At 35.3% G+C, this 24,678-nt stretch overlaps 4 protein-coding genes across 4 annotated transcripts; 2 read left to right on the forward strand and 2 right to left on the reverse strand.

The window, feature by feature from the left end:
* Window positions 1-2,538: 2,538 nt before the first annotated feature.
* LOC114725622 (auxin-induced protein 15A-like) lies at window positions 2,539-2,990 on the reverse strand. The gene has a single exon (XM_028912150.1). The coding sequence runs from the start codon at window positions 2,988-2,990 to the stop codon at window positions 2,712-2,714; it is 279 nt and encodes a 92-aa protein (XP_028767983.1). The 3' UTR covers window positions 2,539-2,711.
* A 2,178-nt stretch (window positions 2,991-5,168) lies between these two features.
* Window positions 5,169-6,051, forward strand: LOC114725615 (probable acetyltransferase NATA1-like). Its single transcript, XM_028912142.1, has one exon. The coding sequence runs from the start codon at window positions 5,253-5,255 to the stop codon at window positions 5,940-5,942; it is 690 nt and encodes a 229-aa protein (XP_028767975.1). The 5' UTR covers window positions 5,169-5,252; the 3' UTR covers window positions 5,943-6,051.
* A 5,421-nt stretch (window positions 6,052-11,472) lies between these two features.
* On the forward strand, window positions 11,473-12,070 carry LOC114725618 (auxin-responsive protein SAUR21-like). Its single transcript, XM_028912145.1, has one exon. The coding sequence runs from the start codon at window positions 11,611-11,613 to the stop codon at window positions 11,902-11,904; it is 294 nt and encodes a 97-aa protein (XP_028767978.1). The 5' UTR covers window positions 11,473-11,610; the 3' UTR covers window positions 11,905-12,070.
* Window positions 12,071-12,339: 269 nt separating this feature from the next.
* Window positions 12,340-23,800, reverse strand: LOC114725624 (pentatricopeptide repeat-containing protein MRL1, chloroplastic). Its single transcript, XM_028912152.1, has 19 exons — window positions 23,448-23,800; window positions 22,080-22,869; window positions 21,704-21,947; window positions 21,405-21,468; window positions 21,182-21,326; window positions 20,944-21,059; window positions 20,711-20,839; window positions 20,374-20,547; window positions 20,054-20,218; window positions 19,722-19,862; window positions 18,431-18,530; window positions 17,233-17,341; window positions 17,059-17,150; window positions 16,247-16,337; window positions 15,680-15,911; window positions 15,487-15,579; window positions 14,852-14,900; window positions 14,144-14,237; window positions 12,340-13,033 (listed from the first exon to the last, which is right to left on the reverse strand). Exons 1-19 carry the CDS (start codon window positions 23,763-23,765, stop codon window positions 12,799-12,801), a joined length of 3,381 nt encoding a protein of 1,126 aa, XP_028767985.1. The 5' UTR covers window positions 23,766-23,800; the 3' UTR covers window positions 12,340-12,798.
* Window positions 23,801-24,678: the final 878 nt, after the last annotated feature.

Genomic DNA, 24,678 nt, shown 5'->3' on the forward strand with positions numbered 1-24,678 from the left:
TTCGAAGTAAGTTTGGAGCATTTAAATCTTTTTCATTTAGCAGATTTTATTATATCACTTATTTTCGAAATCCAACAACTTCGATATATCACTTGTAGGTACCATATGGGCGATGTTATAGCAGATTTGGGAGTCCAACACCCTATTATTATTTACAGTGAACAAAAAACCGAATCAAACCGGTTGATTCAACCAGAAAACTGATGAACTGGCCAATAGTCCTGTTTGGATTAAGTATTGAACCGGTCACAAGTCGAACCAATAGCAAACCAGTTAAATCGGGAGTGAACTGGTGAAACCAGTAAAAACCGATAATAAATTAATTTGAATAATTATATTGTTATTGATCCTATTTTTCTCATTCAGCTCCTAATATCTCGGTCATTATGGATTTGAATGAATTTTAATAATAATTTTCGTATCAATAATTATTAATTTTAGTTATTAAGGAATTATAAATATCAAAATTCTCAATATTGTTATACTTTATTATTGTTATAATCAAACTATTGTTGTATTTTCTTGTATTTTGTTATTAGTGATTATTATTGTTGTTGTATTTTGTTATTTTTAATTTAATTATATTATTTTAATATAACCGGTTTGATCCTGGTTGGATCTCGATCTGATCCATTGACTTTTGAACCACTGTCTTAATCGGTTTAATATCCAGTCAAGTTTTTTGTTTCTTGATTATTTATGGTACATCCTGATGTTAGTTTTTTGGTGTTTCTATATAAATAAAATTAAGATGCTGCATGTAATTGAAAAACAACATCAGGAGTTGGTAAATGCATCATAAAAATATTATCAAAATACTAGATGTATCTAAAAAATAATATCAGGTGTTAGATGCTCATTCACTCGATTTAAAATTATTGAGCAGGAAATGTTTTCTTCACGATCTTACCTAACACACGTATGATGAATTGAACTTTTATCAATTGTTTTCATATAAAGATTATACATCAAGATATCAAAAAGATCAGATAACAGTTAGGCTCCGTATAAAAAGTACTTGCAACTTTTGCAAATGCAAACTTATTCTAAGAACAGGGGTCCCGTTCCTATTAAATCTGTTTTAATTTAAGCCATCGCATGCCTCTTTTTCTGTAGCTGGCTATGACTTCGCTGCAACAAAAGCTAACCTTTCTGACTGAACTGAGTTGGATGTTAAGTAGGATATTGTACTGAAGCCAAGTTTAGAGACGCATGAGCTAAGCCATTTGAGTGCTTTGATGAATTTCAGGAAGTGGGTCCCACCTCTTTTTGGCAACCAACTCAACTTGCGGTCACCTATCTTGACCCTTTCTGCAAGTTCATGGCTACCCACTCTGTCATTAATCATTAAGCTGCAACACTATAAATTTCTGTTTTTGTAAGGTTATGATCTCTTTTAATTTCTACACTGTGAATTTGTCAAGTTGCTCAAACACTTCTTTCACCTGAACAAGAATTTATTTGAAATCCTACAGAGGCCTCAGCACCAACTTCTTGTGTTATTATTTGAAGATGAAATTGCAATAGACATGTCAAGCTTTGAAACCAGTTATTGTTGATGCAATTGAATGACCACCGTCTTAGGTTTCCAGCATTCTCTAACATCACTTCGATTCATCCTTAAATCATGTAACGTAATCTGCTAGTAGCTACTGCTTCTACAATCAATAGCTTATCGTAGCAGAGCTGTAAACTCTTTCACATAGTAGATAGTTCAAGGCCTAAAAGTTTGAAGTGATAGAGACTCAAAACCTTAGATTTTGTTTCACAGGCATAATAATGCAAAAAGAAATATATTAATGAATTTGGGGATTGAAATATCATTTGGGTTTATGTCAGAATACACGGCCAGTAAGTTATAACAAGCTCATGTGATACTAGATGATGATGCTTTACTAAAAGATTTGAAGTATCATTAGTATCATTTAGCATGAAAGAATGGAGAGATTACGAACCAATTATTTGAGTTCTATATGGTGCTGATATTTGGAAACAAGTGAACCGCATACTATGAAATTCAGAAAAAGTAGCTGTGGCTAAGTGAAGCAATTATCTGTTATTTGCAGATTTCCACATAAACTTGAGCTCTCATATCATGTCTGCATTTTTTGGATGAAAGATGATCTCTTGTCGCGTGTGATTTTATTTAGTGGCCCAAATACAGCAAAGACGGTTGGTTCAAAATTTCTCAAGCAAAGCAACAACAAAAGAAAGTTGATTTATTTATTTCCGATTGATGTTAGATCATCCTTTATCAAACTAAAATACTGAGGAGGAGAGAAATTATACTTTTTAGTTTTTATTATCATATTAGGTTATGAAGTACAAACCATTTAACTCTTTTCTTTTATGTATTATAAAGAATGTCCTCGGATTTGCTGCAATCATTGTTTGGATTCTAATAAATAAAAGCTATGCATAAGCAATTCAACCATCCCAAAATGTGGAAAGCAAAGAAGACAATTTTTTGTAATGAAAAAGAGCAGCTTTTCGTCGACAATTTTTTGTAATACCTTTAATGCAAGAATTGGATGAGATTTGAGGGGAAAATTATGGAAACTTGCATAACGATTTCATATTCAGATGAGTGTTTTCCCTTTCCAAGAACAATCAGAAAAATCCTATACATCATAAGAACTTTCCTACTTTACAAAATTGCGTTGACTTGTCAGTGATCATTGAGCTGTCAATCTAATCTAAACAATAGCTTGTTAGCACCTATTCAAGCGAGAAATTATATTCTCAAAAGCATCTTCAGCGCAAGGAATCGTGAGGCCACCCATAGGATGATCATAACCAAATTCTTCTTCAGCTTGGCTCAGCAAGTCTAGGAAGGAAGGTTGGTTCAAGTATGCTATGGGAATCACAAATCTCTTCATTTTCTCCCCAACATACACTGCAAGAGAGCCTTTTGGCACATCACCGCATTTTGAAGATGTAAGGTTTGCTGAAAAGGAAGCCCTTCTAATACCAGGCAAGCGGAAACCCATTGCTTTATGTTAGGCTGAGAAGGGAATAAAACGGCTGTGTATAAGGAGAAAAAGCTTTGAGTTTTGATGCTTGAGGATGTGAAAGATTTGTGTTGCTCAGAATGCCTGCAAAAATCAGTATATATAGAAGAAAATGTATGTGGGAAATCCATTGGATGTGTGATCACGCTGGGGCCTATTGGCAGACAATAGTTCATAAGTCAGAAGTGGTCACATGTTGTTGTCCTAGACTTGTTTGAAGGGCTGGCAAGCAGGAACCTATCGTTTTCAATTTCTATGTGGTGAAGAACAAGTGAATGATTTCAAAGGACTTCATGGCAAGTATTTGAGGCTTCAAAAATGCTAAAGACACGGGCATCAGAAGATCACATGATAAGGTCTTTGATGTCTTTATCAAAGATCAACAAATAATTTCTGAGACTGAATGGCCCACTTTCACGAACAACAGCCAACATGGTCGACACTTATTAATGCTTGTCCTACAAATCCTCAAGAATCAAGGCCTCCCATATGTTATTCCATATCAATGAGGTACACACAGAAGCATTTAGATAAGGCTTCGAAACTGTCAGCAAGTTTTGTGATAGTGAAAGTTGAGTCCTTTAACATTGTTCTCCCGTAGGCTGGCTAGCAACTGAAATGGGCTTTACCAAGAAGCATGGACTTGAAGCAATCATACGGCACTGTCTTTAATCTCTTTATCAAAAATCAACAAATGATCCGAGGAGTAAGAATGCTTGCCCCTACATCATAGGCCTCTCTGTTCCTCCACACAAAGGCATGAAACCTGGGCCGGCTTAATTGCCCAGATGATATTTTAGGCGACTTATGAAATCAAAGGAAGCCAAAAGGAAAATTAAAAAATAATAATAATAATAATGAATGACTTTAAATGAGATTTTGAATTTGGTGATCGACTCTTTATTAACTGCTGATACAGTCATTCAATAACTCTTTCAAATTTTTGCAGAAAAATGCAGAATAGAATATAATTTGGTTTCTAGAGTCTATGCAAATATTCATTAAATTGGTCATATGTTTTATAACTAACTATATTATTCATGAAGTTGTTCAGTTATAAGTTTTATTAGAAAAAATATGAACCTATTCACAGAACTAAGATGAGCCCAAATCAGCCTCACATTTCCACCGAGATTTACTCATCGCCAATTGAAAACTTGAGGACCAGTATCTATGCTTTTGCCACCCTTCATCCTCACATACCCATACCCTCGTACTCACACGGAGAAAATGATGTTTTGTACCAATGGCCTTCAAAAAAACCAGAGCTCTCTTTGTGGTATGCTTGCTGGTTACAATGGCCAATGTCGGAGACGGCGGCGAGGTCGTATTTGACTGTAAAGAGCAATGCGTGCCGGTTTGCATGAAAGAGCAGGGTGCCACTATACCTGCTTGTGAGTCAGCATGTAAAGACTATTGCATGCAAATTTCGCAGAGGTCTGAGATTTTTGGTTAGTCATCTTCAATAACGAGCATGCCAACGTTGGAAACAGAACTTGATATTGCTACACTTGATTCATCTCAACCTTAAATAACCTTATTCCTGAGTTTATGAATTTATTAACAATGGAGCATCATCTCATTGGGGAACCTTGCCGTTTGGTTATTTTTGAACGATGCATGCAAAATTTTTGGTTATGATAGCTGATAAGTGAGCCAAATAATAGCATTACTTCCATCCTTTAATTGTAAGAATAATTTTGGTTCAGTGTTGTGGTGTTTTCAATTATAAGTGTCAATGTCTCATTACAAAGCTTCAGGAATAATTAAAATAGTTTTCCTTGACATGCTTCTCATAAATGGTGACATTTAATTGAAATTGAAAAAAATGGAATTTAATTTAATTCAAGGCGAATTTAGAAAGAATAATCAAATTTTTACACTTAATTTAATCAGATCAAAGAAAGTTTTTAATCTATTATGTATTCTATGGAAGATTTTGAATCTGCACCTTCCTCCCTGCGAAAGTTCGCGATAGAGTAATGCTGGTCCTTGATCCTTCTAGAGGTTGCCGGTTGAGTATAGAATTTTCGCTTTTTCACCTAAAAAGCTTTTATTAATTGTTGGGAAAATTATTTATTTATTTAGCAATTATTTATTTCACCCTGTAAATATAATGAACTAAAATACCGTACCCGCCTGAACCGCCCCATTCTCCTTTCTCCTACCGTGCGAGCGGTCGGCTACTCTGCAACCTTTTCTTTTACCCACAAGCGCACGTACCAACTCGTCTTTTCATCAATGGCTGCCGCTGCACCGCCACCGCCACCGACTCCGGCGCCGGTGGAAGCAATGCCAGAGCCAACGCCGGTGGCTCGCCCACTCTTCTCCCGCGTGCGTCTGGCCACCCCCCTAGACGTCCCTCACATCCACAAGCTCATTCACCAGATGGCCGTGTTCGAGCGCCTTACCCATCTCTTCTCTGCTACTGAGTCCTCTCTCTCCTCCACTCTCTTCAATTCTCAGCCATTCCACTCCTTCACCATCTTCATCCTCGAAGTTTCCCCCAACCCATTCCCTGAATGGAACTTCAATCCATTCCACAAACCGTCTGTTCAGGTTGTGAATCTGGACCTTCCGATTGATGATCCGGAGAGAGAGACGTTCAAATCGGAAGGCGATGATGTTGTGGTTGCTGGGTTTGTGCTCTTCTTTCCCAATTACTCCACGTTTCTCGCTAAGCCTGGGTTCTATATCGAGGATTTGTTTGTGAGAGAGTGTTACAGAAGGAAAGGGTTCGGGAAAATGCTGCTTTCGGCGGTCGCGAAGCAAGCGGTGGAGATGGGGTATGGAAGAGTGGAGTGGGTCGTGCTTGATTGGAACGTCAATGCCATCCAGTTTTATGAGGATATGGGAGCCAAGATCTTGCAGGAATGGAGGATTTGCAGGTTAACTGGCGAGGCCCTCCAAGCTTACGGAAATGCTGACTAATTTTTAACCCGCTTATACTGTGTTAATCTGTTTCGAGTTGATTTCCCGTTGAGGACAGTGTTTGAAATCGAGTTTGAATGGCTGAATTTAAGGTTACTTTTACTTTTAGGAGCTCAGTTTGAGATGTTAGCCCGGTAACTATCTTCGAGAGTTTGCTTTAGCTTCTTTATCAGCTGTAAAATGACTAAAATCATCACACTTTTTTGATACCAACGATAACTTTCTCCCACGATCACCAATCCAATTTCTTGCCGTTGTTGAGATTCATCTTCAATCCACGTCTTGCAGAGATCAAACAGTGCTTGTAGACACTACTGATAATGGCGGATCAGTGTCTTGTTATCCGTGTCACCTTGCTTTATGAATTATGACTTGAGAGCACTTCACCATAAAATGGAGGACTAAACCCAATAGCTTGTTCTTTCCGGTCAACTAAGATGATGTTTGGATAAAAATTAAAATCATCGTTTTAGAACTAATTTTATGGTATGCAAAATATATTTAGTTAATATACAGATGAGTTTGTCTTGATTTATAAAAAAAAAAAAAATTAAAAATACTTTTATATACATCCAAACACTTTTTTGGATTGGATCATCACTTTTCTGGTTGTTTTGTTGTCACAATATGTTGTTCTTTTAATATTTTAATATCTTCGATCATCTTATCAGCTATGCATAATCCACACTCTTTCATGGATATATCAACATAGGAACAGAGTCTTCAAAATCTTCTGTCTGCAAACTTTCTTTTTTAAACGCATAGAAATCCTCCAATAGGAGGTACCGTCGTCGACCGTAAACATGAACACCTCGTTTAGTAATATTTAAGTTGTATTTTTTGTCCAACTCAGACTTTGTTTCATGAGATTTCTGCTCAACATTTCATCTATGCTCTTCCTTTTTTATGCTGTTAGGCGGTGCATTTGAGCGTGTTGTACAAAAAAGCCCAATTCTTTTTGGTAAATAAAAATTTAGGTAAGTTAGTTTTCAAGAGTTTTTCAAGATCACAGGTAGGGGTGTTCACGGGACAGGACCGGGACAGGCCCGTCCCGGTGAATAGGGACGGGACAGGGTTTTAGTCCCGTGTCCGGTCCCGTCCCGGTTTTGTCCCGGTCCCGTCGGGACCGGGACGGGACGGGACGTCCCGTTCCCCTCCCCTTTTTTTTTTTTTTAAAATACTATAATTTTTTATATGAAATTTTTTTATGTTATAATGCTTATTTTTTGTTAGGCTTTTAAAGATAAAAACATTATAAAAAATATTATGTAGAAAACTCAATTATATAGTATAAAAAAGGTGTAAAAACAATACTGTAAAAAAAAATACGATAAAAGAAACACTATATAATGGCTTTATGAATTATTTTATTGAGGAAGGAGATATTGTTCAGATAATATTACAACTTAAGAGTTAAAAATCACTATAATAATAATTATTATTATTAATAAGTAAATTGAATAATCTACTAATAATTATTAATAAATAATTTTAAAAAAAAATATCCCGAGACGGGACGGGACGGGACAACCCCGTCCCGCGTCCCGTCCCGTCCCGGTCACTGTCTCGTCCCGTCCCGGTCACTGTCCCATCCCGTCCCGTACTTGTCCCGTTCCGAATTTTTTTTTGTCCCGTCCTGTCCCGTCCCGAACTCACCGGAACCGGGACAGGACGACCGGGACGGGACAAATTGAACACCCCTAATCACAGGTATCAAATTTGTTGGCAAAAGAAATTCAAATTGGCGGTTCATTAGCCAAAAATTTTGTCATCCCTCCAAGCTTTGACATATTTCCACAAAATCATAAACAAAGTGGAAATTGAAGACCGAATGCATCTTCCCAAAAATACCGTAAAGTTCATCATCTATTATTCTTTCGCGGAAGAACAGAAAAAATGAAACAACTTATGAAACAGGGTAACGCCAGAAATGAGATTTTGAATTTGATGATCGACCGAGTCTTTATTGATTATGGTCCGATCATGCTTGTTTTTATTATGATATGAAATATCTCTATAGTCTAAATCGAAGTTTAAAAACATCATATAATTTTTGCTCTCATGATTTTTAGCTTCGTTTTTTGCTGCCCTGCGTTGTTCATTTGCCATCATTATTCTTCTTCATATTTCATATTTAATTATGGTAAATGTTTTAGAAAAAATTATTTGCATTATATTGTGTGAGTGAGAGAGGGGGAGGAGGGCAGAGAAAGAAAAATATTTAAAAAATTAAAATAACTCTTGAAAAATTATTAGTAACAAGCAGTGGAAGATAACCTGCCTAATGTTACAGATAGAAAACCTTGAATACCCGCGAGTATTCTCCCCCCCCCCCCAAAAAGCGTACCAAGTAATAATAAGCAAAGTTCAATTAAACACTTAAATTATTCTTCATGCTAAAATTCGATATAAATAGCACGCATAGTAAAAAAAAATGATATAATTGCATCTCAAACCTAGCACTAATTAAAAACATAAATAAATAAGAACGAAAATAGTATGAAAAAAGCCTAATTAATATAAACTTGCTATATAATTTAATGATATAAACATGTAGATGAATGAAATGCTCATCTATATTTGATGGGTTGAAAATATACTAAAATACAATTAAAATAATTAAAATGACACAAAAAAAAACTTACAATAACTATTGCACTTCCCTTCTGGACACATCATGAAACTTCTTTCATACTTAAGTCATGCTAACTTTGTGAATTTTCATACTTTGTCACGTGTACAAGCTTCTATGGGTTTTAACTGTATAAATAGACCTATGCATCAATTAAAAAATTCAAAAAAAAATATGTATATGTACACGTACACATGTAGACCTAAATAGACAGGGTTAAGGCTTTATTTGGACCCCCGCTATGCATACCAATATTATGGGCTTTTAAGGTCGCAAATTAAAGTTGAAGTGCTCTCTTTGTCCCTTTGATTCTTCTACTTCTTATTGGGCTTGTAATTGTAAGGCCTTCAATGTCATGTAAAGTATTTTGAGACTATTTAGACATAGGAAAAATGACCAAAAAAGGTTAAAAATTTGTAAATACTATCTCTGGTTTTAATTATAAGAACTAGTTGACTAATTTAAAAAAATAAAAAAAATTAAATTAGTTATTTGTAATAAATATGTGTTGTTTTTCCTAAAATACCTTTGCTAATCAAGTATACTGGCTAGAACTACCATTGTTAGAAGGATTATCTTGGAAAAAAATGTTTAAATGTGAAAGACAAAGTAGATTGAGTTCTTATACTTAGGACCAAAATAAAAGTCAAACAAGGTCTTATATTAAGGATCGAAGGTAGTATCAAATAAAGAATGTCAACAAAAATTTATTGGCATTTACAAATTCAGTGTTGTCAATACCAAATAGTAATTTTCAGTTTTTTTTTTGCCATTCTAACTTACTTTGGTTTTTCAATGTAAATTACAAATAAAAATTCAAAAATAATAAATAATCAGAGGTATATAAGGTATATTCTGGCCGCCTGGTAGCTTATGATTATGATTATTATCCAGATCAACACTATGATTGGCCTTCTGAATCTGATAAACATACATTGCACCGTGTAAAGGTTGCTATTTCCTAGGCATATTCTCTTGGCATCTAAATTTTGCAAAAAAATATATATAATCAGTTTTTAAATATTTAATATCTTGTCTTTTACCATAATTGTGCCAAGTTTTTCTGATTATTTTAACTTCAGTTCAGATCTTCCAGCACATGCGTTGATGCCATGCAGACTTCTAAGTCCTCTTCCAGGCATTCATCTGGCACTGCCAAATAAAATTTCTGAGCACATCAAATATATAATACAAAAGAGGACAATAATTCATGTTATCAACCAAGATTCGACGAATCAAACGACTTGATGAACAAATTTCTATGCATATACACACGCCATATTCATGTGATGGGCCGTGTCTCTATCATTGTTTTAAAAATTTAATCTCAAAAGCGGAATAAGAATACCCTATTGTAATGACAGAAAAATGCATTTTTCTTTTTATGAAATATCACTAGATAACTGAGTCAAGAACATTATTAATAATTAACTTTATGTTGCTCTTTTTGATATGAATGAGTTAAAGGCCAAGATCAACTACTGTCAATATTTTATGCAAAGGGATCTTTCAGAATTTGCAAAATGCCTCAAATTCATATTTAGATTCGAAGTAAGTTTGCAGCATTTAAATCTTTTTCATTTAGCAGATTTTATTATATCACTTATTTTCAAAATCCAACAACTTGGATACATCACTTGTAGGTGCCATATGGGCGACCTTATAGCAGATTTGGGAGTCCAACACCCTATTATTATTTACAATGAACAAAAAATTGGATCAAACCGGTCGATTTAACCAGAAAACTGATGAACTGGCCAATAGTCCTGTTTGGGTTAAGTATTGAACCGGCCACAAGTCGAACCAGTGGCAAACCAATTAAATCGGGAGTGAATTGGTGAAACCAGTAAAAACCGGTAATAAATTAATTTGAATAATTATATTGTTATTGATCCTATTTTTCTCATTCAGCTCCTAATATTTCAGTTATTATGGATTTGAATGAATTTTAATTATAATTTTCGTATCAATAATTATTAATTTTAGTTATTAAGGAATTATAAATATCAAAATTCTCAATATTGTTATACTTTATTATTGTTATAATCAAACTATTGTTGTATTTTCTTATATTTTGTTATTAGTGATTATTATTGTTGTTGTATTTTGTTATTTTTAATTTAATTATATTATTTTAATATAACCGGTTTGATCCTGGTTGGACTTCGGTCTGACCCATTGACCTTTGAACCACTATCCCAACCGGTTTAATGTCCAGTCAAGTTTTTTGTTTCTTGATTATTTATGGTACATCCTGATGTTAGTTTTTTGGTGTTTCTATATAAATAAAATTAAGATGCTGCATGTAATTGAAAAACAACATCAGGAGTTGGTAAATGCATCATAAAAATATTATCAAAATACTAGATGTACCTAAAAAATAATATCAGGTGTTAGATGCTGATTCACTCGATTTAAAATTATTGTGCAGGAAATGTTTTCTTCACGATCTTACCTAACACACGAATGATGAATTGAACTTTTATCAATTGTTTTCATATAAAGATTATACATCAAGATATCAAAAAGATCAGATAACAGTTAGGCTCCGTATAAAAAGTACTTGCAAGTTTTGCAAATGCAAACTTATTCTAAGAACAGGGGTCCCGTTCCTATTAAATCTGTTTTAGTTTAAGCCATCGCATGCCTCTTTTTCTGTACCTGGCTATGACTTCGCTGCAACAAAAGCTAACCTTTCTGACTGAACTGAGTTGGATGTTAAGTAGGATATTGTACTGAAGCCAAGTTTAGAGACGCATGAGCTAAGCCATGTGAGTGCTTTGATGAATTTCAGGAAGTGGGTCCCACCTCTTTTTGGCAACCAACTCAACTTGCGGTCACCTATCTTGACCCTTTCTGCAAGTTCATGGCTACCCACTCTGTCATTAATCATTAAGCTGCAACACTATAAATTTAAATCAAACACCACTAAGGCTTCATCTTCATCAATCAACACCAAAATCTTTCACACAGTTCAATCCACTTCCCTCCAAGAGTTTGGATCTCTCTCTCTCTTTTAGAGTAAGGCCAGTGATTATGGGTATCCGTCTTCCTTCCATGATGCTTGGAGCAAAGCAAATCCTCAAGTCACAGCATCTTCATAGCAGAAACCACTCCAATGTTCCCAAGGGGCATATAGCAGTTTATGTTGGCGAGTTTCAGAGGAAGAGATTTGTTGTTCCAATATCATACTTGAACCATCCTTCATTTCTTGACCTGTTGAATAGAGCTGAGGAAGAGTTTGGCTTCAATCATCCAATGGGTGGCCTCACAATCCCTTGCAAAGAAGATGCATTCATCAATCTTACCTCTCAACTGCAAGCTTCATGAAAGATTACCATTTCCGTTTTTGATGACTGAATCAATCCCCTTTTTCTTCCCTCTACGGGTTTTTCTTCTATCTACATTCTTGTCAGAGATAGAAGATTCCTTTTTTCACTTTGTATAAATTTCCTCTTATTTTTCGGCTTTTTATTTTTGCTTTTGCTTGGATCTATAAGCATTGCTTTTGCTTGGATCTATAGGCAAAGTCTCCGTTAACAAATGTAACCTCTGCTCCTCTAATTAAATACAACTGATCTCTTAATTTTCTTCTCAATTTCAGATATGAGGTAGTTGGGAACTCACATGGACCAATTTTCCCACTTTTTCCACCCTATAATTTTCAGTTTTAAAATGGGCAAAATGAAAGGTCTTAATAAAATTATAAGCATCTGAAGGGCTAAATCGAGTTTATAGGTTGGATGGTGGATCAGAAGAGAGAACTTGCGTATCAAAATCATTTAAAATAATCACATAGCTAAGTTTTCTTTACAGTCTACATATGAAGTTCTTGCCAAACTGGTAGTAATATCATATGCATTAGCATCTCTATAGTCATAAATTTATATGATCCGCATTGCAAAGACCTTGGCCATATCTGCAGGCAAATCACAAGGGACCGGCGACGTCCATGGTGGAAGTCCTTGCTCATCACAGTGAAATTTGCTGAGACATTTTCACACTCTCCACTCCTTGCTTCAGCATAGTAGAAGGTTTGGTCTGCTTTCGTTGGTTTACATCACTTGTGGAATAATTCCATTAGGATAAGGGAAATATCAACTTCTAGTTGACAAATTATTAAGCTGGTGGCATGAATAGGAAGGCTGAGCAGGAACCCTGGTCTATCTAAGGTTAAAAAAATCAGACAACCAAGTTGTCTTCTAGGAATTTACATGTGTACTCTTAATCCAACGACAGATTGCCAGTTCGAATGTTTCGTTGTTGAAGACTGATACTTTTGCCAAGTCGTGACTGTGATAAGCTCAAGTCACCTGGCTTTCCACTGAAAGGAGATGCAAGTTTTGGCTGCAGCCATTTTCTCAAAGTTACTCCACTAATTCTGATCTTTCCAAATGATTCATTGCCCTGGTATGGTATTCTCAGCCTTCTCAACATTGCTGCAACTGCCTGGCCAGCCCTGTCAAACCAAAAACATTGCATACGGGCCATGAAAATATCTTGACATTGTTTTTTGAGTCATTATAGAAAAGAAAATATCAATTTCATTATTTCTGAACATATTATAGAATACGTAATCAATTAATTAATTTTATTAATTATATGATATCAATTTTGTAATATTACATTACTAATGCATAACTCGATTTCAATATTTATGATATTAAATTTATCATATGAATTTTTTATTTTTTTTTTTGCCATTTTATTCCATAATCCCGCGCAATGTGGGCCAATTTCTAGTTAAAGTGAAAAAATGGAACAAGTTCAAACAAGGATGCCTTCAGAAAGTCTTTTATTAGAGCTATTGTGCATTATCTGGACATCTGTGACTGCTGTCTTGTTAAAATATGGTGGAAGTAAGAACAGGAAATACAGAATTCAGGGCAAACAACACAGTAATTGATAGAAGCTGAATATTTGGATCACTGGTAAAACAGAATGCAGGCTCTATTGCATAAAAGAAATTCAGTCAAACCAGAAGGTAAGCAACACACAAAGAGAAGGTTCTAGCACTTCAAGGATTCTTCGACTTGCTTATGAAAATTCGATCCGAGACTTAATTTCATAATAAGATATTTCGAAGATATTCATTGCATAAATTCATGTCACCATATGCAGTAAGCTATAAAACATGAACACATGTAAAAAGGAGCCACATGTATATCTGACACATGTCAACACTTTTATCAGGCATGAAGCAACACTAGACATAACTATGGACATTTGAAAATTCATCACGTTGCCCCGTCTGTTGCAATCTCTTTGCTTCTTAGACATTAAGTGATATGTGATCATTAAAATGGACTTGACAAAACGTAGATGATAGTTGATCATGAAATTTCACGTGTAGAACATCTAGTAATATCAGCCTAAATATGATTAATAATTTTTTCTCGAGTTTTTTATATACATACTGATAAATAGTAGGAACTTCTAGCTCAATAGATTTCGTTAGTAGTTCATACTTGCATGCTTGAACAAAATGAACCGTAGCAGATGTAAGGCACCAACATTGAAACTAGAAAGAAAGTTTACTAAGAATGAACTTGCAATTGATAACTCTCACCTTCCTGAAACGCTAATAAGTTTCTCCCCCTTGGAAGTTGGAGCTTTTGTTTTCTCTACAGGCAATAAGATATTTAAGTTGGGTAACTTAGCTCCTGCAGAAGATTTCAGACAAAGAATGAGGAAAGCAGTCCGTTGTCTGGAAGAAATGGATAGTTCCAGGAGTACTGCCACTATAGAGCTCTATTGACATAAATCCTCATACAGATAGAAGATGCAGCAATGAAAAATATAAAGTGCACATGTTCAGTAAATAAAATAATGCATGCCAGTATCATCATCCTTCACCACACGTTCCTTCTCAATGAACTGTTTGAATATTAAAAGTAAATATTATTGACTTCAGAACAAGAAGGCAGGAGATCGCGAGTTCAAATTGGCAGACCAAACGGGGCCAAAAAAAGGCATGAAAAGAGCTCAATAACACATTACTATTCCCTTTAGAATTTACAATTTCTTTTTGATAGATAATACGAATCAAAAGCCAAAGGAGAAGGTGAAATTATCATTAAAAAACTCTTCAGGTGCTTTAGCTTTTCATGTTTTCCCATTAATTCAAAATTGAAACCATCAATCAATCCCGCATAAGAATCAGAAACAGAAACAAATGGAAAAATGACAAGAGGAAACATCATTTTATAAAGGACAACTTTACAGAAACTCTAATAATCAAATAGTGATGCGATGATGTTAAAATAGAACACATTACCTGCTGCAAGCCGATGCTTGAGACCCTTCAAAACAGTTAAGAGGTATACCTGGTAAAATTTTAAGTGCTTTTAGATAGGGTGGTTTAACAATTTTGGCATCATGTATATCTAGCTTCTGCATGAGCCCACACGTTCACAATTGCACGTTTGTGCGTGCATTTGTTATGCATAGAAAAAGCGTGCAACTAAAAGTTAAGAAAATCATTGCACATTTATTTAGCAGATTAGTACATTGTTATCATGGAGGAAAAGGTAGATATGTTTTTCTTCCACACAAACATAAATAAATAAATAAAAGGAGGTGACTATGAGATAAAACTTAAGGATACTGCACAAGGCACACAATCACAGAACATTTGCTTGAACAACAAGTGAATTGGTACCAATGAGTGTAACTAGAGAACAATTATGGCCATTGAAATGGTCAACTACTACTTATACCCCTCTAATAGATACAGTGATGAATAGAAAAGGGGGGAAAATCCTTCTGCGCATAAAAATGTATTTATCTTATCCGTAATCATATGTAAAATGATTCTGTTATAATTTTATTAAATATATCTTTTTATTAAAAATGCAAACTTTCATGTAACAGTCGTTGCTATTGCACCAGCATTTAGAAAGAAGAGCTCACCTCAGCGGTAAAATAGTGCAATTCCTTTAAATTCGCAACAATAGGATTCACTTTAAAAGATACAAATGGAACAATTCCAAGAGAAGCAGCCTCCTACAAAATAATTACGGCATAATGTAATGGTTCAGGATCTGTTTGCAATACTTAGGAGCAAGGATGTGTGTAGAACTAGAAACTTCAGCTTCTTACTGACCTCAAGTAGCGAAAAAGCACGAGGATCATATTCACCAAATCCATCAATCAATGAACAGAGGTTTGAGCATTTTGAAGTTTCAGCACTAACTCCCAGATTCTCAATAAGATTATTTTTCAAAGAGGCATCGTAAGGGAGTTTCAGGCATCCAAAAATTTGTGACAGGATTTCACTAGTAGTCATTGTACCATCTCTAATCATCTCACGATACACCATTAAGGCCAGTGATGTCCTAAGAGCAGAAATCCGAATAAATTAATGAAGAAAATCATCTACAAGAGTAGCCTTAGGCCTTGGCTAATTAACAGTCATAATGAAAAAGGAAGCTGATCATATCCAACAAAAATATATACTTTTCTTACCAGACAGGGAGTACATAAATTTGAAAAGATAGATAATGTCAAAATCAAATAAATAGGTGTAAAAATGTGGGGTCTTCGAGATCCAAACTAGTATTCTACATATACATGAACTCAGAAATGATATGATATATCTTCCCTCATTGCCAGTGATGACAAAGAATCAGGCTTAACAGGGAAAAAATTGCAGACTTTGAGGAATGAATACCATTTATTATTAACATGTGGTTGTCTGGAGTCAAAAGATAAACCAGGTTCACCAACATTGCAATCCCTCTCATATCTCCTCAAGCACATCCCTTTCAAAGACATCAAAATTAAATCAGAATATGTAAATCAAGGAATTCTCCACAATAAATGCACGTACAGTTTTAGTTTAAAATAACCAAAAATGCATAGAGATCTAAGGGCTCAACCCATGAATAACAAGCAGCAAGTCACACAGCTCATGATTTCAGTGTTAGCCAACATCTATCAATAATGAATAAATAGATTATTCATTTGAAAAAATGGGGAGCGATGAGAGTTCATCATGACTCCAGAATCTTTCGGAGGGTATTGATAGGAATACTTCTCAGTTCCAGTTCTCCCAGTCTAGCAGACTAGAGCTAGATACAAGTAGCTTCATCAAATTTGTGCATAACATCCATTCTCATTTCTTTGTTTTTGGTCCCCATTGATATAAACATCTCAATGAACAACACTTCAGCGAATTTTCTCTAAAACCATTTTTTTATTATAAATTTTCCTTAAAAGTAAGGATAATAATCTTTTAGCTAAAACTAGGGGGCAGGCTGAGGATCTAATATTTCAGAGCACAAACAACTTGCCTATAGAGCAATTATCTACCAATATTTTAGCATTGTCTTACCATCCATGGAAGTTTTGGAATTCATACCAAATAAAAACAATATTTTAAGAAACTTTTTTAGATGTCTTCAAAGCAGTGAAAAAAAATGATTTAGCTGGCAAAGAAAATAAAGGTCTAGAAGTAAAAATTACTCAAACTCGGTCACTCACCGATTATACATTTACGCATGACAGGGTTATGGGAAACACCATCCATTTTGGCTTGAGATAGGAGCATTTGAGCAGCTTCTAGATCGTCCTTTCTACATGGGAGAAGGCACAACAGAAAATTAGTTGAAAAAGGTCCACAAATATTAGACAATGAAATCTTCTCAGATCACTTACTTCTCGCTTGCTACTATAAGTATTGAGTACGTGATGCTGTTTGGGCATAGGCCCAATTCTTTCATTTCAGACAAAACCTCCATAGCCTTGGGAAATTGATCCCCATCACCTGTAGGAAACACTCACAACACTAAGAACCAAGTATGTAAATCAAACAGCAATACTGAAACAACATAAAAAAGCAGGACAGGACAAATGACCCAGCAGCTCTGAAACTTTTTTTGTCCCCCCCCCCCCCAAAAAACCAAAAAAACCCCCGGGGGGGGGGGGTTGCTTGTGAGAAGTAACCATGCTGCAGTGGTAAAGCAGAACTGTTATCAAATATCATTTTTCTTGCTAACCCAAAATCGAATGTGGGTACAAAATTCTTCAATCAAAGTTAAAATATTTTTGCATTTTCCAACACTCATGTATCTTCTCTTCATGCAAAGTCACAACTATAGAACAAAATGTGTTCTTTTTTATTTGATTCTATCTTGGAAGAAGAACATAATTCAATCCATAAACAATGATACCTAAACGGCAGGATTGGCTTGTAATTATCCGAACAAATTTCCTTTTACTATATAGTGTCACCCTTTATAGTGGAGGACGGTGAAATTAATGGAGACATTTCTCATAGACTACAAGTTGAGTAGTCAAAGTAGAGGAAGGCTACCGGAGTTATTTGTGATAAAAAGATACCTAAGAAGCTTAAGGGAAAATTCTATCAGACTACTATAAGACCAACTGCATTATATGATAGTGAATGTTGGGCCTTAAAGGAAAAAAAAGAGCACAAAGTTTGAGCAGTAGAAATGAAGATGTTGAGATAGATGTGTGGTCATACAAAAAAAAAAAAAAAGATTCGAAATGAAAATATCAGAGCAAAAGTGGGTGTGGTGCCTATCGAAGAGAAAATGGCTGAATATCGTTTGAGGTGGTTTGGACATATGCAAAGAAGGCCATTGGATGATAAGGGTAGATTAGATAGTTTGGAACCCTTCAAAAAGGTGTAGGGGAAGACTGGGGAGGACACAACCTTGTGATTAACAACATATCTACAGACTTGGTTGTTGACAGAACACAATAACGTCATGCGATCCATGTAACTAACCTCACCTAGTGGGATAAGGCTTGTTGTATATAGTTTCATCCTTATCATAGTTGTCACTATCAGTAAACTATAGTAAGAAGTGCAGAAAACATTTCAACTTACAGAGTGCAGTGATCAAAGCATTCACTGTTGAAACACTATGTACCAAATTACGGGACTTGAGATCCTTATATAGCTCCAATGCTCTCTCCCAATTTCCAGCCTGGAGTAAACATTAATTACGCAGGTCAGTACCACATTTTTTAGCATTATGAATTCAATGCAGCAGAAGAACAACAGAGAAAACCAAAAATGTGTTGGAAAATGCGAATGAGGTTCTGCTTTGACTCAGACCATACTTATATTCCCAAGCTATTAGTTTATCAAAGTATTTTTCTCAGGGTTCTGAACTTCAGAAAGCTTAGATTCACGTTTCTTCAAATTCTAGCTTCACGTTTATTCGAATGAACAAGAAACCCTAACAGAAAAACCAAGCATCTTAATTTCCACTGTAAAGATAATATCCTGTGTAGAAGGGAATGTCTGAAAGAATTAATTTCACTTATACAAGGAAAAAAAAATTATATACATATACATATAGCAGGAGCCTCTATAATTATGGCTCGTTATTATTCCGATCCATATGATTATGCCATCCATATGATTACAATGTCTACAGTAAATGAAAGAATGCTTCCTAACCCGAACACCGGAATCCACTTACATTTGTTAACTAAAATTAAATACTAGAATACTAGAAACCCTAAGAATTATGTTATGGTTATATCATAAATATAACTAATCCCCTGGAAGAATCACTAATGTATACATCTTTAAACAATTAAATCTCCCCCCACCTTATGTTAGTAATGATTCAAATAAAATGAAATATTTTGTTCAATGTCCTCCAATAGTGACTCAAAATTCAAACTCTAATCCGCTCTAACAATACGATGCATCCCTACTCTGTTTCAGTCTCCTTTACCTCCATTGTAGGCTGGCTTCAATGCTTGATCTAGAATTCTAGATCTAAATCCAAACTATTATGCCTTTACCACGCTCAGTACCCAATCTTCCGCACGATACGCTATAGAACTGCCCTGGGTATAACCAGACTCGTGTACAGTGTTTTTTCAAGTATAGGCAAACCTCACTGTTTCTTAACCACAGAAAACCAGGAAAAATGGATATACAGACTTGATTGCAGGTGCAAGATTGGCTTTAGAGGGAAGAGACAAAGTTTATTAACAATGCATGCGTGAAACACAAGTTGATAGTTTGGAATATGCTCATTTATTTTTAGTTTAATTTCACTGATTTCTTATTTCAACATCGCAGTCCATAACACGCTCGGTAGACAGAAGGTCATTTCTATTAACCCACTCAAGCAGAAAATTTCCTTGATCATACATACATTGCTGCAGGCTCCCATCAAAGTGCTGTATAACATTTTTCCACCATGAATTCCTCTCTTACGAGCTTCTTGTAGGACTTCAAAGGCAGCATCTAGCTTTCCAGCATGTCCAGCAAAATCTATTAGTGCACTCAGAAACATCTGCATGATCATATTTACCAAAAAAAAAAAAAAAAGAGACAGAGAGATAAATTGACGTTATTGAGGAGAAAACTCTAACTGCAAGAATCCGCTCCATATCCCGCCACAAAAACAAAAGATCTTAATTATCTTCTGAAACCATAAAAGATGCTAATTATTCAGTCTCTGAAGGAAAAATGCTAGCAAAGTACCTCATCTGGGAAAACCCCTTTCCCAATCATGTCACTGTATACACTACATACAAATTCCCAGTCTCCAGTTTGGCTGCAAGAATTGATAGCAATAGTGTAGACCTCTGGCGTTCCCTTTATACCATATTGGTCTAACAACTTGTACACTTGTCGTGCTCTTTCAACCTAGAGAAAGAACATTTCTTTGATATGAGGTAATGTACCATGAAGAAATACACAATATACATAAGAATATTTTTTAAAAAATGATGACCCAACATTAACCCACCCATTGATGCATACCAAGGAAAAGAAAACAGAGAAAGAGAGAGAAACTACACCTGACCGGCATTTGCACATGCCTTCATTAATGCACCAATTGTTATGTGATCTGGTTCAATAGGTTGCAATTCTGCAGCCATTTCTGCTAAAACATCAAAAGCACGATCCACTGCTCCTGACTGAGCACATGCAGCTATAAGGGCATTGAATACAACACGGTCTGGCTTCAATTTCTACTGCATACAAACATCATATGAACATGTAAATTAATTGATATTAAAGTCAGATATCATGCAACAATCTCTGCCGGCAAAGAAGAGGACTTGGGACTTTGGATAATCAACGAATATCACTGAAGATGAAAATTTCCAAAGCATCATGTTGCAATTGATTTACCTTAGACCTCAATATCCCATAAGCACCAAATGCTTTAGCAACTTGCCCAGCTCTAGCACAACCATCAATAAGCGCCCCATAGGTATAAACATTAGGTTCGATTCCAGAATTAACCATATTGTGAAATACCTGAATATAAGAATAAGCGCATTAACTAGATAAAGTGCTTAGAAAAAGATAAATCACCACATTATGGTAACCAACCAAAATTTCTAAGAAAGAAGATGTCATACCTCAAACATCTGATCAACTTCACCACTCTTAGCATATGTTGATATCAAAGTGGTATAAAGTTTGCAATCAGGTTTGAATCCAGCCCCCTGAACAAGCTGCAGAACTTGGAAAGCCCCTATTTACATACACAATTCCAATCTCATGAACTGAAAACAGATTAAATGTAAGAGCACATACAAAGAACATTATATAGGGAACCTATGAGCTAAGTAAAAAGATGATGAAAAATGAACTTACCTTCTGAATCTTGAGCACTTGAACACACGGACATAAGCATATTAAATGTGCTCAGTTTTGGATTTGGAACAAGCTTAATGTACTCAAAAGCTTCTCTAACAGCCTTTTGTCTCTTGCAGATGTTAAAAAACTTTGCATGATAAACCTATGTCCAGTAATTTGAGTACATGAGAAACTAAAAAATGAAGGTAATATCAAGTAACAGCTTGAATGATGCATATACCTTAGTCATATCTAAAATTCCCTTCATTTCCATGTCTTTAAGCAATTCAACACAGTCATGTAACCTAACAAATTCAAGGAACTTTGGGGTAAGCTCTTCAGGCATAAAAACTAGAGCAAAAGAAGGTTAGCATGCACATCATCTTCAATTATATGATAGACACGAGATAAAGGATAAGAATTTGACATCACTGTTTTGTTTAAAACCTGTAGGGATATAATTAAAACATACTTGAACAAGCAATACTCTAAAAGAAAAGCATATGCCCTGTAGTATTTATGTGAGGGATAAGAGATTACCTTCCATCTTTTAGCAAAGAATTATATGATCTAAGATGCTGAGAATGACGATTTTTCTGATCAACATGCTCCCTGATTGACTCAGAATTCTGGGGAAGAAGTTCGTCACTTCTCTGATCCATATTGGTTTTCCCCCTGTTGCCCAGAGATCTGTTTCGCTTCTTAAAAGAATAACTTCCATTTTGGTGGGGATAGCCTTCTTTGTGACTGGCTCTTGGTCCCGCTCCTTCAACATTCTCTAACTCTAATTCAACAAACAGTGTATGACAAAATTAGCTCCAAATTTTAAACAGCCCATCTTGATATTGTATAATTGTTTGCTCATCTATACTATCAATAAAACAAGATGAATTTATATATTCTTTAATGGTGTTACCTGAAATTTCAAGAGAAACCTCTGTTAAGGATTCTGGTCTTTTTAAAGCATTATTCCCAATTGTGGATTGCAATTCTTTTTTCTTCATGAAAGAAGCATGAGCAGGTGGTGATTTTAAACCATTCAGTGGTGACATGGATCCTGTTGAAGACATGTTGACCTCATAAAACATGTACAGTTCTTGCCTAGTGGATTCGCCAATTAAGACATCACTGGTGATGGCACCAAGTTCAATTTTTTCTTTAGCACGATCTTTTGCTATTGTGAATTCATTGTTTACAGGATCAAAAGAAGCAGTATGCTCGGATTTATTTATAATTATAGGCAACTCAGAATCAGAGAGAGCTTTATCTCTTGTTTCGTCCACTTGTATTTCAGTCATTTCAGCAGCAAAAGATAGAGGCTCAAAAGAACTTGACTGGAATTCCATGGACAAATGAGATTCATCTACAACCTTGGAACTGTCCGAAGATGAAGCAATGTTGACGCTAGAGGATAGGACATCAGAAGGTGACTCCAATTTCTCAGTCACAGTAGCCTCAGAAGGTGACTCAAATTTCTCAGTCACAACAGCCTCTTCTTGCACCATAGGGGATGTCCAATATGTTAGTTGGGCCTCTTTGCCGTCGAAATCATGGTTTTCTTTGTCAGATTTATGCTCCAATATCCCAATTTCCTTTAGCAAGTTCTCCCCTTGAAATTCCTGGAAGCAAAGAATCTGACTTTCGATGGCCTGGTTCCCAATATTACTTCCTTGCTGTGATAACGCAAATGTTGGGTGTCCCAGTATCTAAAACAGTGTCAACGTTAGAATGGAAGTAATTATATAGAATGATTCGACCACCTATATGTTACTTGAATAAAATTCAATCATGGAACACTATCAACGCAGCCCCATCTACATCACTAAATACACCTAAGCGGGGAATTAATCAATCTCAAGTTATGAACCTGCCATAGTTAACTTTTTTATAGCGCTAAGAGTAAACAAACCAATCCATCTCTCTAGGAAGGCAAGAATGTGTTAAAGAACATATAAATGACCAATAGTCACTAGGATGAGTCGCACGATACGTAACAATTTCGACTCTCTAAACACGTCTCTAAATGTGTATAAGCGTGCCCAACAGATAGTCTCGAAACTCAGGTGAAGTATTGTTCTATACATGACAGGGAGACTAGTCTCTGCATGGCGCAAAAGGAACACTTAAATAATAGAAAGCTAAAGCAGAATGCCATAGGATGAATGAATATCATCAGCACTTAGGACCAATTTCTAGTAGCGTGAAGAAATCCGGTACTCAAATGCAATGCAACAAAAGATTAGCAGATAACAAATCCAGAAGGTAAAAATATCAGGTCGCTTACCTCTTTGGGTTTCTTCTTTCTCTTAATGTGATTATAGTAAAACAGATAAACGGCAGATAAAGTAACTAAGGTGACGCCGACGACAACGGAGTAAGAACTTAAAGATGCTTTGAAGAGAAAACGAGGAGAATGGGGTTGAAGAAGCCGTAACTTCTTGCATTTATTATGTCTAGAGCGAACACATCCGGGAGGCCTGAGACTATGTGAACGGCCAAGGAATTGTGCACGGATGGATCGGAGATCGGAAAGAGAGAAAGCAGATGGAGAACGTGAGGTTAAGCTAAGAGTACGGTGATTGGAAGTGAGGCTAACTTCCATGGATGAAGAAGAAAGAGAGCGTATGTGAAGGTTGAGAGAGGATTAGCAATTTTAGCAGGAAGGAAAGGAGGGACTGAGCTCTGAGAAACCAGAGAGGAATAAGGGTCGTTGGTGTTGGTGATGATGCTAATCCAAAACGTTGCTGACGTGGCGCTATTTTTGTTTTTCCGTTGGAACGATAGGCCGGATTCATTTCAGACCATATAAAAACTTGTGGCACCATATCAGTGACTGAAGGCTAGAGAACAAAACGGCGTCTCGCGGCCGTTGAATACCAATTTAGAACTATAATACTCGTTGAGTCCAACACTAATCAAGTTTTTTGGCAATGGAGTTGACTAATCAAGTTTGTCATTCGAGGAACTTACTGGTTGATGTAATTCTATTTTTTCTAAATAGTACCTCCAATTTTATTATAAGATGTAGGTAACTAATTTAGTAGATTAAAAAAATAAATTAAATTATTTGCTTTTAAAAATTATGTGTTTTTTTCTAAAATATTTCTTTTCAATTATTGCATTCCCTAATACAAATTTCATTAACATATCCAATAAATATGAATAGTTTAAAAAAATAATGAGTATAAGAGACAAAATAAATTAAGATTTTATATTTAAAACTAAATTTAATCCTCACTAGTTTTTAACTAGTATTTTACTTTTAGGCAAATATTTTACTCAAATTTAGTTGCTTTATGTTGCATTTTAGGATTTGTTGCGATTTTATCAATTACATCAACTTCATGCTATCAATTTCTATTGATTGTTTGTTGATAAAATTTGACATGAGAGCGAAATTTAAATTATATTTTCTAAATATTAGCATTAAAAATTAAACTAAAAAACAAATTTTATCCCAAAAAAATAATTTATAATTGAACTTTATTCCAATTTTTAGAAGTCAACGGGCAAGA

The sequence above is a fragment of the Neltuma alba genome, unplaced genomic scaffold, assembly GCF_004799145.2.
Source record: "Neltuma alba isolate B1F8T4 unplaced genomic scaffold, ASM479914v2 tig00012259_pilon, whole genome shotgun sequence".
Taxonomy (NCBI): Eukaryota; Viridiplantae; Streptophyta; class Magnoliopsida; order Fabales; family Fabaceae; genus Neltuma; species Neltuma alba.

Bases quoted from the DNA above. Each gene is read 5' to 3' on its own strand.
- LOC114725622 (XM_028912150.1), bottom strand. From the start codon at position 2,990: ATGGGTTTCCGCTTGCCTGGTATTAGAAGGGCTTCCTTTTCAGCAAAC.
- LOC114725615 (XM_028912142.1), top strand. From the start codon at position 5,253: ATGGCTGCCGCTGCACCGCCACCGCCACCGACTCCGGCGCCGGTGGAA.
- LOC114725618 (XM_028912145.1), top strand. From the start codon at position 11,611: ATGGGTATCCGTCTTCCTTCCATGATGCTTGGAGCAAAGCAAATCCTC.
- LOC114725624 (XM_028912152.1), bottom strand. From the start codon at position 23,765: ATGGAAGTTAGCCTCACTTCCAATCACCGTACTCTTAGCTTAACCTCA. The intron at 17,151-17,232 runs GTAAGTGATCTG...TCTCCCATGTAG, and splicing joins CTTATAGTAGCAAGCGAGAA to AAAGGACGATCTAGAAGCTG. The intron at 14,238-14,851 runs GTAATGTGTTCT...AATCTTCTGCAG, and splicing joins CAAGCATCGGCTTGCAGCAG to GAGCTAAGTTACCCAACTTA.